This window comes from Rhinatrema bivittatum, chromosome 5 (genome assembly GCF_901001135.1).
Source record: "Rhinatrema bivittatum chromosome 5, aRhiBiv1.1, whole genome shotgun sequence".
NCBI lineage: Eukaryota > Metazoa > Chordata > Amphibia > Gymnophiona > Rhinatrematidae > Rhinatrema > Rhinatrema bivittatum.
The window spans coordinates 306,378,122-306,395,464 of record NC_042619.1 but is presented as its reverse complement, the minus strand read 5'-3'; the positions used below and the strand labels follow the sequence as shown (position 1 = coordinate 306,395,464).

Genomic DNA, 17,343 nt, shown 5'->3' with positions numbered 1-17,343 from the left:
CTTCTCTGCCTATAAAGCTCTCCCTTACATCAGCATCACTTCATCCTCTCATCCTGAGCCTTTCTTCCTCTCTCCTATCCTTCCTCTCTCACACTCCAGCTCTCCCTGTCCCAACACTTCACTTCCCAACTCTCCCCTCCATTTCCTTCCATTTGACTCCCTCTCACACCTCGTCCCATCATCCCCGCACTGACTTTCTCACCCTTTCTCAACAATTTCATTTTACTTACCTCCTCTCATTTTCTCCCTTCCTTACCAGTTTGTCTCCCTCACACCATCAATCTCACTCTCACCCTCAACTATCCCCTTACATACTCGCCCTTCCCCTCCAATATCCGCTCTGGCTCTCCATTCTTTATGCTCCCTTATTGCTCTCACACACACTACACACCATCATCCCTCTTTATCTCGCTCTTAAACCCTTTCTCCTCCCAATCTCTGTATCTAACTCTCTCTCACCTCCCCCCAAATCCCCGTCAAACTGGCCCTCCTCCTCCCTCCGCCACCTCTGGCTCTTTCTCTCACACACACACACAGCCTCCACTGCCACTTCTGCCTCACCCTCACTCCCAACATCATCTCTGGCTTTCTTTCACCCAGACCCTCCCACTCCATTACCACCAGCTGTTTCGCATTCCCTTCCCATGTATTGTGCCCCCCGCAATCCACCACTCCCATCCCCTCCTCCCACATGATTTTCAGGCACCCCCCCCCCATATCACTATTCTCTGGTTATCTTTCATCACCGCACACAGCCCAAGTCTGCCTTGCTGATTTCAGTGAGGTGGGGGAGGAGACTGCAGTCACTACCCTTTCACTTACTCCCCCCAGCATTCAATCTCCTCCTCACCTCCCTAACATTCATCTGCTCTCACACCACCATCCAAGCATTAGGCTCTCCTTACCTCCCCCAACATTTATCCTGTCTTATGTCATCCCCTTCTCGCATCCTCAGCATTCACCCCCTCTTCACCTCACCCTCTTTAGGCATTCACCTCCTCTCTCTCTCTCTCTCTCTATCAATCACAGCCGCTGCAGAATGGGAAACATAAGAACATAAGAACATGCCATACTGGGTCAGACCAAGGGTCCATCAAGCCCAGCATCCTGTTTCCAACAGTGGCCAATCCAGGCCATAAGAACCTGGCAAGTACCCAAACACTAAGTCTATCCCATGTTACTGTTGCTAGTAATAGCAGTGGCTATTTTCTAAGTCAACTTAAGTAATAGCAGGTAATGGACTTCTCCTCCAAGAACTTATCCAATCCTTTTTTAAACACAGCTACACTAACTGCACTAACCACATCCTCTGGCAATAAATTTCAGAGTTTAATTGTGCATTGAGTAAAAAAGAACTTTCTCCGATTAGTTTTAAATGTGCCCCATGCTAACTTCATGGAGTGCCCCCTAGTTCATCCCCTCTGCTCCTGTTTCTCCCCACCTGCTGCCTGCAACGTGTCCTCCTATCTCACCCCTCCCGGGTGGGGTTAGGTCTAGAGCAGACACAGCTGAGAAGCAAACAATTGCTTTGCTCCTTTTTTCAGCCCCTCCGCAGGCCGCCTGGAGAGTAAGGGCTGGAGAAGTAAATAGCACAGCTGTTTGAGACTGGGGGGCCACTGGCCAATAGGTCTGAGAGCCCTGCCTGCCCATGGCCAGCGATGCCCCTGGCAGCACTGGTCCTGTGCTACTGACATTTCCTGGGCAGCGGCCTGCAAACATAGTCTAGGATAGAGGCTTCCAGACCTTAGAAAGCCTCTGCTCCAGAGATCCGCTCTCCCCTACCCAGGGAGGAAGAGCCAATAACTCGTGAATCTACCCATAGGCCAGCAGCCAGCACAGCACTGCAGTGCCCGCATCCAGTGCCAGATGTGCCAGCTGCACATGGCTGCAAGCAAACTGAACAAATGGAATGTCAGGCCCCTCTGAAGGAAATTCAGAGAAACGCTGCCCATTTCAGTCTGACACACACTGCCCTCTGCAAGTCCCGACCAGAAATGAACCAGAACCAGCAGCCCCAGATTTCATGCAGCTTTTAGGGGGGGATATTTTTCCATTTCCCCAATGGCCAGTGTCATGCTGTGTTCTGCCAGAAACAAGCCCTCTCATTTTCCCCCCCCACGTTGTTTAAGAATAATAAGCCCTTGTGAACTCCAGACGAATCGATAGTCTCTATAGACTCCGTGCCATCTATCCCACTGTACATATGTTTTGAGTTGTACGTTATTTTTCAGCTAATCATGTGTTAATTGTAGTCCAATTGTCTCCCTGTAAGTACTTCTCAATATGTTCCAATGTATTCAACTTGTTCCAACGTACTCCGCCCCAGAGGCGACAGTTCTGTTCCATGTAAACCGGTGCGATGTGTATTTTATACAGGAACATCGGTATATAAAAATAAAAAAATAAACAAATAAATCCGGAAAATCACAGGAAAACCCGTTACTTTATCCCTTTCTGATTGTTAATTATTTTCTGTTTGAATATATAACAGGGAGAGGGGCTTGGGAGAGTGATACTTTCATTAAAATAATCCCTGTGTTGCTCTTTGCTAAAACAGGGCAACTGGTTTACTATACCAGTGTCCTTCCATCATGGAGGGAAACTGAAAACTAGGAGGATGGGGGACTAATTGTTGGGGGGGTTGTACGATCTGAGCATGTAAGGCAGGGGTTGGGCTGGTTGAGCTTTATAGTTTATAGCCTATTGGGAGTGTGACCTGCTCTGCTGTTTATGCTATGCAGAGCGTTTTTTAAGAACATAAGAAGTTGCCATACTGTCCGGCCAATTCAATACAAAGTGCAGGAGAGCTGGCCCACCCAGCTGAGCGCCCGCTCTCCCGACGCGTGCCCAGGCACCTCTCCTGGGCGTGCGATTCTCTATTTAAATTAGGGCCCGCGCTAATAAGGAGGCGCTAGGGTCACTAGTGCGTCCCTAGCGCCTCCTTATTAGCGAAAGCGGCGGCTGTCAGCGGGTCCGATGCTTAATTTTATCGGCGTCGGTTGTCAAACCTGCTGACAGCCACGGGTTCGGAAAACAGACGTTGGGCAAATTGAGTGGGCAGATTTTTTATTTATATTTAAATTTTTGGTGCTTCCGACTTAATATCACTAGGATATTAAGTCGGAGGGTGTACAGAAAACCTGTTTTTTCTGCTTTTCTGTACACTTTTCCCGGTGCTTTCTAAGTTAACGCCTGCCCTTGGGCGTTAATTTCTGAGAGTAAAATGTGTGGCTTGGCCGTACATTTTACTTTCTGGACGACTAACTAATAGGCTCATCAACATGCATCTGCATGTATTGAGCGCTATTAGTTCTCGCGGGGTTGGCCGCACGTTTTCCACACACTATTACCCCTTACAGTATAAGGAGTAATAGGAGTGCGTCAAAAACGCACGGCCAAACGGGTGCTAAGCGGTGCGCTCTGCTGAGCGCACTGTACTGTATCGGCCTGTGTGTTACATCAAAGGTCCATCAAGCCCAATATCCTGCCAGGTCACAAGTACCTGGCAGGATCCCAAAAGGTAAATAGAATCCATGCTGCTTATCCCAGGGCTAAGCAGTGAATTTCCCCAAGTCCACCTTAATAATGGTTTATGGACTTTTCTTCCAAGAACTTGTCCAAACCTTTTTTAAATCCAGCTACACTAATAACATTCACCACATCCTCTGGCAATGAATTCCAGAACTTAATTATGCATTGAGTAAAAAAAAATATTTTCTCTGAGTAGTTTTAAATGTATAACTTCATTGTATGTCCCCTTGCCTTTGTACTTTTTGAAAGAGTAAATAACTGATTAACGTTTACTCGTTCTAGACCTCTCATGATTTTATAGACTTCTATCATATCCCCCCTCAGCCGTCTCTTCTCCAAGCTTAAGAGTCCTAACGTCTTTAGCCTTTCTTCATAGGGGAATCGTTCCATCCCTTTATCATTTTGGTCACCCTTCTCTGTACCTTTTCTAATTTGCTATATCTTTTTTGAGATATGGTGACCAGAACTGCACACTATACTCAAAATGAGGTCGCACCATGGAGGGATACAGAGGCATTATGATATTCTCCTTTCCTAATAATCCCTAGCATTCTATTTGCTTTCTTGGTTTTACAGTATCCCGCTTTGAGGTTTATGATGTAAAACAGAGTTGCTTACCTGTAATAAGTGTTCTCCCAGGACAGCAGGATGTTAGTCCTCACATATGGGTGACATCATCGGATGGAGCCCTATCACGGAACACTTTTGTCAAAGTTTCTAGAACTTTGACTGGCACACTGAGCATGCAACTGGGGGTCGCTGTGGAGGCTTCAGCTGGAATAAGCCTCTCATAAAGCGCCCGACAAGGGGTTGCGCCGAAAGTGGGGCATCTCCTACACCTTTATAGTAAGCGGCCTTGGCACTTATATGTACTGGGATGGAGGAAGTTTGTAGGCCAGACTCCGAGAGGTGCCAGAGGTAGTCCAGGAACCATGCTATGGGGCAGGAAAAAGGATCTATTTCCTTTGTCGTGCACCACAAGGAGAATCTTTTCCATTTTGAACGAAAAGACTTTCTAGTAGAAGGCTTCCGTGAAGCCATCGTTAGAAAGGTTAAGGGATTGTAGAATCAACCTTTCCACATCCATGCCATCAGAGACAGGGAGTGGAGGTTCAGATGATGCAACAGTCCGTTGTTCTGTGTTATTAGAGTTGGATCTGTGCCCAGGCAAATTGGTTGTTGGACTGAGAGGTCGCGTAGGATGGGAAACCAAACTTGTCGTGGCCAGTATGGGGCTATGAGGATCATTGTGCCCCGGTCTTGTAACTTCATGAAAGTCTTGCCGATGAGTGGAATAAGAGGGTATGCATATAGAAGACCCGTTTTCCACGAGTGGGAGAAGACATCCATTGGTGTTGACTCGCGGCTGCAGTGTAGAATCGGTCTACTTTGTGGTTGTGAATTGATGCAAAGAGGTCTATGTGCAGGCGACCCCACTGGTGGAAACTTCTATTCGCTACAGTGGGATCTAGGGCCCATTTGTGGGGATGAAAGGTCTGGCTGAGACGGTCTGCCATCACATTGTCTACACCTGCCAGGTAGGTTGCTCTCAGCAGCATGGAATGGGAGAGAGCCCAGACCCAGATCTGCGCCGCCTTCTGGCATAGCAGATATGAGCCTGTGCCCCCCTGCTTGTTGAGATACCACATTGCTACCTGGTTGTCTGTGTGAATTAGGATTATCTTGTTGGATAGGCAATCCTGAAATGCAAATAGGGCATACCGTACCGCCCGGAGCTCCAGAAAATTTATCTGGTGTTTTGCTTCTGTCCTGGTCCAGGTTCCCTGGGTTTGTAGGTCGTTGACATGGGCTCCCTAACCTAGGTTAAATGCATCTGTGGTCAATGTAATCTGAGGATCTGGAGGTTGAAAGGTTAGTCCTATCTGAAGATTGGACTCTTGCATCCACCAAGCTAGTGAGAGGTGAAGCTGGCTGGTGACGTGGACATTCTGTGACAGATCTTGGTTTGATTGGGACCACTGGGACTTTAAAGTCCACTGTGTTACTCTCATGGCTAGTTGAGCCATTGGGGTAACGTGAACTGTGGAAGCCATGTGTCCTAGCAAGGCTAGTAGGTGACAAGCTGTAGTGGTTTGGCGAGTCTGTACTGCTTTGGCTAAGGCTCACAGTGTTTGTGCTTGGTCTTCTGGGAGGAACGCTCTGGCTTGAATGGTGTTTAGATCTGCTCCGATGAACGAGAGGGTGCGTGACAGAGACAGATGTGATTTGGGATAGTTTATGAGAAACCCCAAGGATTGTAGCAGTTGTATGGTAAGACGGAAGGATTGAAGTACTACCTCCTTGGATGGACCTCTGAGCAGCCAATCGTCTAAATACAGATAGACATGAATACTGTGCAGTCTTAGGTAAGCTGCTACTACTGCCAGGCATTTCGTAACTACTCGGGGTGCCGATGCCAGCTCGAATGGTAGCACCTGGTATTGGAAATGCTTTTGACCTACTATGAACCTGAGGTATTTTCGATGAGGAGGGGATATGGCTATATGGGCATAAGCCTCCTGAAGATCTAGAGAGCAGAGCCAATCTCCCTTTTGAAGGAGAGTGAGCATGGTGCCCAAGGTAACCATCCTGAACGTTTCCTTGCGGAGGTGTTTGTTTAGGGCGGATGCCGCTTGACATTTTTGGAATCAGAAAATACCGAGACTGAAGGGGGACCCCTGCTGGATGCAGGGTTAGTGGCATGCTGGGCATGCTCAGTGTGCCAGTCAAAGTTCTAGAAACTTTGACAAAAGTGTCCCATGACAGGGCTCCATCTGATGATGTCACCCATATGTGAGGACTATTATCCTGCTTATCCTGGGAGAAAGTGGGTAACAAATAGAAAATATAAATACATACAGTTATCAGAAAGTTCATTTTACTGATCATCACTATTAGAACTGTTACACTTTTGTGTGCCTCCTATACTGCATAGAAAGCACAATAGTTGCTTTACAGCTGTTTTGATTTTAGTTCTCCTCTGAGAGACCTGAAGCTCTGACTCACAAATGAGGTGTCACTGGGACCAATCTGACCTCATTTGCCACTTTGCTAGCCCTCGCCAAGTCTCCAGCGCTGAACAGGAAAGCAAAGCGTTTTACACTGTCCAGTCCCCTCGCTGCATTCCCAGCTTCTCTCCGGTACGGGATTTGATGGGATTTGGGCGAGGCTGCGTGATCTTGAACCGAGCAGTTGCAGACAGGACCATGTAACCAATCAGAGATGGCAGTGTGTGTGTGTTGCAAGGAGAGGTTTTACTTCTACCTACAGGGGTAAAGGAGTGAAAGAGACTTTGGGGAGGGGAGGGGTGCAGGGGGCACAGTCGTACAGACAGTGATAGGGTCTACCATTGGACAATAAATTACAAGGAAAATGAGGGATCACCTGGGGCCTGTGGCATTGCAACAGGAAGTAATTTGGGCAGATGAGCCTCACACATCCTTACCTGCTGTCAGATTCTGTGCTTTTATAGAAATCACTAATTTGAGTGAATGACTCCCCTGCTCCCTTTGCACCGGCTGACCTGGCAGTATAAGGCAGAGCAGAGCTGCTTACTCACCCTTCTGATGGTCTGGGATCATCATCCATTGGTTTGGGTTCTGTCTCAAGGTGCAATGCCTGTGGCTCTCTTAGGTCTTCTTCGCTCTCTGCTGTCTCTATTATGCTGTGCACCATGAAGGTTGAGTCGGCTGTACCTTCCTCCTCCTCCTCCTCCCCCTCTTCTTCCTCCAGACAGGAGGAGGCATCGGCCTCTCTTCCTCCTTCACAGTCAATGAATCTTGTAGGGGATGCACTTCCTGGGCAGTGAGATTCCATTTCACAGTTTAATACTTCCCATGGGATATATTCAGTTTTAAGCAGGTACTGAATTTGTGGAGTAGGTGAGGTAATGATGCTCACATCCCCCTGAAGATCTGCGATACTTTCTGAGGGAGAATTATTACCGTAGCCGTCTTCTAATAACAATGCTGATACCAAGGAAATATTTGACTCCGAAAAAAGCAGGCCGTTCTCTGTTGGGGGGTCAGGCTCCTTTACAACTGGGAAGAGAAAAAGGTATAAGACAGATCTAAATGATATCACGTGCCATCTGGAAGCCGTAAAGAAACAGTCTTATTATAAATGCCTGGGATGTTCAGTGCAGGGCAGCATTTAGGAGTGGATTCCAAGTCACACAGAGGATCCTGATTCCAGTTTCAGTGGTGCAAAACTGGAATGCAGGACAGAGGGGGTGCTACAGGTCAGGACTGAGGTGATTAACAGAGTTGTGTGAGCGGGTACTTTACATAGTGGCTGAAAAGTTGTATAGTGGCCATTAATGCAAAGAATACAGTGGGAAGAGACGGAGGGAAAAAAGTCCCATCCTTTACGAGGTCACTAACACTGCTAATTGTTTAAAATGGATGCCACACCAAGGACCTCAAGCTGAGTGCTCTCAGGTCTAGCCTCCTGCCAAAGGTCTCTCTTTATATTCAAGCAATATATTCAACTAGGGTTGCCACCTCAACCAAGTCAATCTGGAGAAGCAGATCCAGTCCTGGTTTTGCCTCATTGCATGCATGGACCTGTAGTACTGAGTTCCCTAAGAAACGTGAGAACTACATCTCCCTGAATACAATGGGGGGTGGGCAAAAACCAGGACCAGATCAGGACCAATGGGGGGTGGGCAAAACCAGGACCAGATCAGGACCAAGCTGATCTGGTCCTGGTTTTGCCCACCCCCCATTGTGGGCAAAACCAGAGATGACCTGCAAGAGGTGGCAACCATAGTGGGAGTCCAGAAGGCCATACTAATTATATTATAAAAGAGGAAACTACCAAGACAAAGAAAATAGATGCAGTAATATGGTGAAGGCCCTGCTGCCTTCCTCCAATATAACATGGCAGATTCCAGAGCAGGGCATAATATATCACAAAAGGAAAAATTTGATTCCAAAAAATCGTGTCACCTATTCCAGAACAGGCCACATCAAGTGATCTTTATCACTGCATTTCTGTCAAAAAAGCAGAACACTCGGATGCTCACTGTCCTGCTCCAACCGATGGAGCGCCTCAGATTCCTGCTGATATTGAATTACTCTTGGACGGCCGGTCCTGGTTCGATTCCTGAATCGGGTCTCCTGCACCCTGGGTCAGCTGGGACTGGGGATGCTCTACAAGCAGCGTTCACAGCCCCTGAGGGGAGAGGCAGAACGTTGTGGTCATGATTCAGGGTAACACCTGGTGGCCAGATTTAGAGACCATGCTGAGGGACTCCCTGCCTCAGGAGTGTTCCTGCATTGACCAGATAGAGGGAGGGTCTAGCAAAATAGGGGGGGAAAAATTGCCAGACCCCAGCCCTGGTTCCTATCGGGCTAGAAGAAAAGATTTTTTTTTCGGGAGTCAGATAATGTTTTCAAGGTCTTAAGCTACCACTTTTGTTCAAGACCCAAACTCAATAATCATCAGTCCCATTAAAAGTCACTTTTGGTAATTTTTCACAATCTGTTCTAATTGTGCAAAACTCTTTAAGGTGAGTAGAACTGTACAACCTTCCTGAAAACAGTGAATAACACTTAGCATGACATTATACTTTGCTAAAGGGGGCTTTTCATTTGATATGTGGTGATTGAATTACGGTGGGTTATACTGTGACCTGTGTCTGACAGTTGGTATGCAACTGTGTTTCATGGGATTTGATGCAATGTAATCCGCTTTCAACTGGTGCCAATTTATAAAGGCGGAATAGAAGTGTCGTATTACATTAAATTAAAAACTACTGGGGCAAAAAAAAAAAACCAGGATTATTCTTAAAAACCCTCAGTTGAGCAGCTCATTAAATGAAGAACTTCACAGACTTATTTTAGCTTGGAACGGGAGTGAAAAGGTTTTCATGTGGGTTTACACCAGCATACATCTCCAACTAAGGCCATTATTGCCTTCAATCAGGAAACAAAGCCTCACATGGCCAGCATTCTGCTGAGGTCTGTGATGTTTTCAGCCCCCGCGGTCGCAGTAACGTGCAACAAAGAGTCCTCCAGATCTCTCGAGTGTCAGCAGCACAGCCATGGACCACTACATGAGAATATAAAATGCGCCATGCAGGTAAGAGCAAGGCTCCTCGCGCCCAGCGTCTGACAACGGCACAAGCAGCCTGCAGAAAGTCCATCTATTTCTTCTTGCTCACACCCAGGGAGGGCGATGGCTACCCCTAGTCTACCTAGCTGATAATTACTTAAGGGCTTTTTTTCCTTCAGGAACTTGGCTGAGCCCCTTTTAAAATCCGCTATGCTAATCACCCCGACCGCATCCTCCGGCAGCGCGCGTTCCTCAGCTTAACGGACTTTCTACAATCTGTTTGAAATCTGCTGGTTGTTAGCTTCGTGGCGTGTCCCCGTGTTTTAGCCTTATTTCAAAGGGCAAATAAGCGTCCTTTACTAACTATTCCACCCTGCCATGACGTTATAAACTTCCATCATTCTCTCTTCTCCAAGCTGAAGGGGTCCTTGTCTGCGTAGCCACAGGGGAGCCGTTCCATTCCCTTTCTCACTTTTGTGCCCTTCTCTGCACCTTTTCTAATTCCACTCTGTCTTTTCTGACATCGGGTGACCAGAAATGCACCCAATACTCAAGGTGCAGTCGCATCATGGCTCAATACAGAGGCAATACGATAGTTCCCATTTTATTCTCCATTCCTCTGTGGATCATCCTAACATTACATTTGCTTTATTGACCGCTGTTGCATACTGAGCAATACAGAACCCAGCATCGTGAACCTGTAGTTGGGACTATTTTCCCCTATGTGCATCACTTTGCACTTATCTACATTAAATTTCATCTGCCATTCAGATGCCCTGTCTCTTATTCTCACAAGGTCCTTCTGCAGTTCCTCACCATCCACTGCTGTAACAGATTTGAATAATTGTATCTCATCTGCAAAATTTGATCACCTCACTCGTCGTTCCTTTTTTCAGATCACGTATTAATATGTTAAACAGCACAGGTCCCAGTACAGATCCCTGTGGTACTTCACTAATGACCTGTCTCCATTTGGAAAACTGACCTTTTTAGTCCTACCCTCTTCCTGACTTTTAACCAGTTACCAACCCACAACAGAATACTGACTCCTATCCCATGATTTTTTTTCATTTCCTAAAGAGTCTCTCATGGGGCCTTTGTCAAATACTTTCTGAAAATCCAAATACAGTAAATCAGCTGATTCACCTTTATCCACCTATTTTTTTACACCTTCAAAAAATTCTAGTAGATTTGTAAAGCTAAAACCTCTGCTAAAACCATGCTGACTCGTCCCCATTAAGGCATGTCTATCTATGTGGCCAGTAATTTTGTTTTTAAGAATAGCTTCCATTATTTTGCCCAACATCAACATCAGGCTCACTGATCTATAGTTTCCCAGATCACCCCTGGATCCCTTTTTAAAAATCAGCATTACACTGGCCAACCTCCTGTCTTCAGGTATTGTTACTGTTTATTGTGACAGTTTACAGATTACTGGTTTGCAATTTCATATTTGAGTTCTTGCTGGACTCTCAGGTGGATGCCATCTGGTCCTGGTGATTTGTTACTCTTGAGTTTGTCAATCTGATCTATTTCATCCTCCATTGTCACAGAGATTTGTTTTAATTGCTCAGAATCTCCACCATTAAAGACTGTTTCAGGTGTGGCTATGTTCCCAACATCCTTCTCAGTGATGACCTTGTCGTCCCTGACCACTCCTTTTGCCCCTTGGCCATCTAGCGGTCCAAACTGATTTCATCACAGGTTATTTGGGGTTTTTTTGCTTCAAATGTACTTGAAAAAGGTTTTGCCTCACTGGCAAATTTCTTCTCACATTCTCGCTTGGCCTGTCTCACTACTGTTTTATATCTAACGTGCCAGGGCTCATGCTCTTGCCTATTTTCCTCATTTAGGTCTGCTTTCCATTTTTTGAAGGATGACCTTTTGGATTTTGGAAGGATTAAGATTTATTTATTTAAAAATATTTCTATGCCGCTCACCCCACTGATCATGGCGGCGTACAAGATAACATACACAGTCATTAAAACATACATCATTACATATCTCCTAGATTAAAGACACATCAAACATCTACTTCCTCTATGACACTGCTAAAAGCTGCCCTTTCCTTTCTGAGGATGCTACGAATACACTCATCCTCTCTCTTATCACCTCCCGCTTGAGTACTGCGGCTTGCTGTTTGCGGGCCTCCTGAGGAAGCGTCTATCCAAAATTCTGCTGCGTGCCTCCTTTCAGCAGCGTTGCTATGAGCAGGTAACCCCTCTTCTCCGGCTGCTGCCTTGGCTCCCCGTCCTCTTCTGCACACTGCTCAAACTTCTCTTACTCGCCTATAAAGGCATTCACTCTGCAGGGGGCTCACCACCTCGTCAACTCCGCTCATCAGGCAAGTCGCTCTTATCTGTGCTCTTCTCCTCACTCCATGCTTTTCACCTTGCTGTTCTTTATGTAGGGAATGGACTTTCTGATTTGGTGAGTCACGCTCCCTCTCTTGCCATATTCCAGTCTAAAAACACAGCTTTCTGAGGATGTTTTTAAGTACTAAATACTTCTCCATAGCAAACACACTTCCCTCAGACTCTTATTTGTCATTGTATGCCTGCTCTATGGAGCAGGGACTGTCTCTTTTGTGCATTTGTACAGCGCTGCATACATCTAGTAGGGATTTGGAAACAATAAGTAGTAGTAGTAGCTTCCCAGACTGTGGTGACCGACATCTCTTCAGAACTGGGGTGCAGCATCAGAGATATGCAAAGTGTAGCCCCAGAGACTCAGCAGCAGGCTGGGCTCAGCCTCTTGTTTAAATTTGCATGGTTTCTGCCATCATGGTTGTGAAGAGATGTCAGTGATTTTCGAAGTCCTTGTTTTCCCAACCCTGACAAGTGTCCCTATGATCTGGGCAGAAGACGCCCCAGCAGCACTGTCTCTGCTTGTTGCAGCGGCAGTACTTAGCCAGGTGCCATGCAAATCGTGGGCCTTAAATTTGGCCACTAGGTGTCACCGTTGTGCAATGACTACGACTCCCTCCTCACCAGGAGCTGTGAACGCTGCCTCCACAGCATCCCAGCCCAGGCTGATCCAGGGAGCAGAAGAGGGAATCAAATCCAGATCCCTCTGCTCGGCAGTACACAGCACTGTCACTGAGCCATTGGGCCGGCCCTCCTGCTTTTCTTTAAGGAAATGAAAACTGCATCTCCATGCATGCAACTGGGCAAGACCAGGATCTTCTATGGGTTTGCCTGGCTGAGGTGGCTACCCTACTTGGGAGTCAAGTTCAGGATCTCGTCCAGGAGAGCAAGAAAGCACCAGCCAATGTGCAAACCAACCTGAAAACAGCTGTAAGGAAGGACTGAGAAACATCACCTACCTAACTCACTGCTGTCCATGAGCTGTGACGCGCTGAAGGGGGCTTCGTTCCACGTCTGACGTTCTGCGCGAGAGCTGCACGCCTGAGGAAGAGAACGTGGTTAGTAAGGACCGGAAGTGGGTTCCACTGACATGGCCGCATTCCCCACCAGTCCTCCCTTTTGACGAGGATATAAAGACAGACTAAGCTGCATGCCCTATTAGCCCTAAAATTAGAAACCCAGCTGATCCTATCAAGGAAATAACCCGCTCAAGTAAGATTTAGGCCAGATTTAAATTTTGGGCAAAAAAAAAACCCACCCCAAAGTGCAAACAGCCTGCAGGTCAGACTCCCACATAGGTTTTTTTTTTTTATAACTCTTTAAGTCAATTTTTTGGCATACAGAATAAAACAAAAAGAGGATTTTTCAATAGTGCAGCTTTTGCCCAAGGCTTCGATTTCCGGTAGCTACAGTGTGTGTTTGCCACGTAAGCCCACCTGGATATGTAGAAATAGTTTCTCCTGGGGGCGTTCTGCATTGAGCAGGCTCCGCGCAACATTCCCCCTCCCGCACAGAATTAGGCACAGATACCAGGAAGCACAGCACTGGGAGACCGGCACGGGCCGTAAGAGAGGAAGGAGTAGCATCAGTGTCCGATGGAAGTGAGCGAGGGGCAGCGGCGGGCTGGCCTGCGTGGACCAGCAGAGTCAGGGTTTGCCCATGCAGGCCGTAAGAGATGATCCTGCAGTGCTGGCCTTGACTTGAATGGCTCCAACAAAGGGGGGAGTAAGTGGGTGTCTGGGAGAGCCTTAACCAGAAGGACTGATAGTAAGTTTGGGGTCTGGCTAAACAGGGGGTGGCAGACAGAGAAGACTAGGACTCTTGCTGGGATTAGGCGAAGGAATTAGGGGAGGGAAGCTTGCTTTCTGTCTCAAGGTGTCAAGCCTGGGACGGAGGGCAGATAGAGAAAGCTGGGGTCTTGCAAAGGAAGAGCAGGTAGAGAAAACTGGGGGATCTTGAAAGGAGAGAACTGGAGGTGATGCAGAGAGAGAGAGAGAGAGAGAGAGCTGGGAAGGGGAGTCAAGCCTGGAGGGGAGAAAGCTGGGGGTCTTCCTGAAAGGGAGAGAGTGAACTTAGGGTTTTCCTGGGGGCGGGGGAGAGAGAAAGCATGAAGGGGTGAGTTTAAGCTTGTTGGGGCAGAGAGAGAAAGAGATGGGAGAGAGGTCAACCCTGGGGAGAAGGAGGAAGTAGTGAGCGAGCTGGAGACTGACCCAAGGGAGGAGGATAAATCAAGCATGGGTCGGGGGAGGATAAATCAAGCATGGGTCGGGGAAAAGCTGGGGAGGATCATTAAGTCTGGGGAAGGGCAACAGCTACCGGTATCTGATCAGGCCAGGCCATAAGACGGGGAAATTCTGCATTAAAAAAAAATGAGAAATCTGCATCTTTGAACTAGTTGAATCATTGTCAGTGTGGAAAATTTACAGCATGAATTATCTGGAATAGAAAGAATCTCTGCTATTCCAGCAGCTGTTTCGTAATTCATTTTGCATTTTAGACTTAGGTATTTGTACTGTTTTTAATTTGTGAATGTTTTGATTGCGTTTGTTATAGAAAGGCAGTCTGCAAATGAAATAAATAGTTAAGGACTTGTTTCTGTGTTCATTAGTAATTAATTACTACGCAAAGACCGTGATCAGATTGTGTTACCTGAACAAATAAAGTCTGCAGAATTTGACAATACCGGGTGCAGAATCTGTCATTATTTTGGGCAGGATTCCTCCAGGAGTAAGATAATAGTCTACCAAAAATGTTAGGGGAGGTGAAAGCAAACTGAGCCAGGCCTGCCAGTCACTGCCTGACCAGAGAAAACATTTGCAGGCTGCTTTATAAACGATTTGTTTCCAAAGCTGTAAAAACATGGGGGTGCAAACTGTACCAGCACATGACCCTGAGGTTACCCTCACGGGAAATAAAAAAAAAAACACATCAGGTGCCCCCTTTTTCTTGGATTAACTCGATTCATTTCTTGCCTAGCTTTCAGGAACTAAATACGCCCTTCTTCAGGTCATGGGAAAGACATCCACCATAAGGGGATTGCATGCACGCTCCTACGTATTATCCAGAGCGGAAAATGCAAAGAGGGATGCTGCGTCAGCGAAACAAGCCAGAGGTGAAAGACAAGGCAAAACCTTCACATGCACAAGTTAACTAAGAGCAGCGGGAAACTCCTGGGGGGAGGAACTGCTTTTCAGTGACTGTGCGATGATCAGAATATTAAAGGAGGACTGCAAAACTACTCAGGAATGCTCAAAATGAAGATGATCGCATGTGAGGTAAGCACTGAAGGACTTACAGGGCATGGGTTTGCTTGCCCGGGGTTCTCCTGCCTCTGGAAATTCTACTGGGACTCAGCCAGTTTTCTCATCTCCCGCCCCTCCAGCCTTTCACTTTACGACTCCCGAGAGCTTTGGAAACAGACGCCACCCTGGTTTTCTGCGCCTTTGGGCTTCCAGATCAATCCGAGCCCCTCCCAACTCACCTGGCCCAGCCACAGCGCCGACAGCCCCTCAGCCAGGGACCATGCACCAGGGCTCGCTCCGGAGCCCTGCCATCCCGGGCCCTAAATCCTGCCACTAGATGTCGCCACGGCACGATGACTGCGGCTCCCTTCCCTCTGAGGGGCTGTGAACGCTGCCTCTGCTGCCTCCTCAGCCCTGACTGATCAGGGGGAGCAGAAGACCCGAGCTGGGTAATGGATCCGTCCCTCCGCGTGCAGGCCCAGATTTAAGCGCCAGCAACACAGGCACCTGCCTAATGCGCCAAATATCCAGGCCAAAGAGAAGCCTGCTTCCACTTGCTTTGGGGCAGTCTGCCGGCACAGCTTGAACGGGGCAACTCCGTGGAACGCGGCCTATGAGTGCCCAAGCCATAAATCCAGCCCTGCCTGCGTCACAGTGCACGGCACCGCCACGGAGCCACCGGCCAGGCTCAGACACCACCAGCACTGCAATCCAACCTGTGATTTACTTTGTGTTAACCTGATGAAGGGGAGGTTAGCCGTCAAAAACTAGTCAGAAATAGATCACATTACACCTGAAATCAAGGGTATCACTTACAACGTATTTCTCAGCCTTCAGTTTCGCAGCTACAGGAAAGGAAAAACAATTCCATAGGAAAGGTCGTGCAGGCAGAAAACACCATGCCCCCCCGTGCAGTTCTTAAGAATAAGCCCTTCATGGCGAACGCCCCACACCGCGGGGAGGGGCTTCTGCCTGCACATGTCCTCCTGTGGAATTTCTTCCTTTCCGGCAGCTGCAGCGAGTCAAAGGCCCCCCCTGGCAAAAGACGGGCCTGCTTCAAAAAAACTATGCCAGCAAATGAACCTGAAACCCTAACGTTTCAGGCAACTGCTTCCCTCCCCCAAAACCTACAGACAAGGGATAATTAACTTGCCCGGGGACTCCCTTCAAGTGTTCCTGCCGGTGCCGGTCTTTCGCCAGTCAGCAGCAGGGGCGCGTGGTAACGGCAGCGAGGGGCTGAGTCTGATGGGACTGGGCATGCGATTTCCGCGCTAAGAGTTCACCCCGCGCAGCCGAAGGAGCGCGAGCCGGCGGCAAGCTCCACGGGCCTCTCCTTGGCCCTTGCAGAGTGCCAACCCGCTGGGCCGGCAGACCGGGCTCTGGCTCCTGCTCAAGTTCTTGGCTCTGCTGTACTCATCCCACACTGGCTGCTCTGACAGTGGAGGCTGCAGGACACATGGAAAGGAAGCCTCCTCTGGGAGAAACGCTGCCCAAACTCGCGTGACGCGAGGCGGCACGCTGTCTAAATTCTTCCTCATCTCTCAAGCGGAGATTCGGCCGGGCCTTTCTCTTTAAACAGGAAAATATTCTGAGCGTGCCTCGGCCCTCTCTCCTTTTTTTTTTTTTTAAACAGGTTTTTTGATCAGATCCAAACAGTTTAAATGTCCCGGTCCCCATTCTCCCCCGCCACCGTGTTGTACAGGTTTTCAGTTTCAGCCAAAAAGCTAAGAAGACACCACCCTCAACTCTCAGCACCATCCCTGCATTTGATGTATTCTGGCCAGACGTCCTACTTTACACAGGACAGGGCTGGTTTTAAGAAATTGCTCTATGTCCTGCTTAAGCAAGAACAGGACACCATCGTCCTGTTTAGCAAATCTGCTCCTACTGAAGAAGAAATCCGGCTGAATTTCATGGGTGACACAGACGGGCTGATCTCGGACTTTAAAAAGGGGGGGGGGAGAAGGGGAGCAGGATCAGCCCTGCTGTGTTAGGGGGGGAAGATTTCCCTGCGAGAGTCACGCCGGGTGCTTGTAATCATGCAACCTGCTCCTTCCAGCATCTCCATGACCTGATTGCAGAGTATGCACTGGTGTCAGCTGCGCCAGAGGAGATGTACAAATGCCCAGAGAGCACAGAAAATGAGG

At 48.0% G+C, this 17,343-nt stretch overlaps 1 protein-coding gene across 3 annotated transcripts in view; it reads right to left on the bottom strand.

Moving 5' to 3' along the window:
• The window catches only part of LOC115092869 (PH and SEC7 domain-containing protein 4-like), a 138,185-nt gene that overhangs the window by 56,246 nt on the left and 64,596 nt on the right, over positions 1–17,343 (bottom strand). For all 3 annotated transcript variants that reach the window (XM_029604247.1, XM_029604245.1, XM_029604246.1), the window contains 2 exons: positions 12,914–12,995; positions 7,091–7,571 (listed from right to left, as the gene is read on the bottom strand). In XM_029604247.1, coding sequence (XP_029460107.1) covers positions 7,091–7,571; positions 12,914–12,995 — 563 coding nt within the window. The remainder of the gene's footprint in view (positions 1–7,090; positions 7,572–12,913; positions 12,996–17,343) is intronic.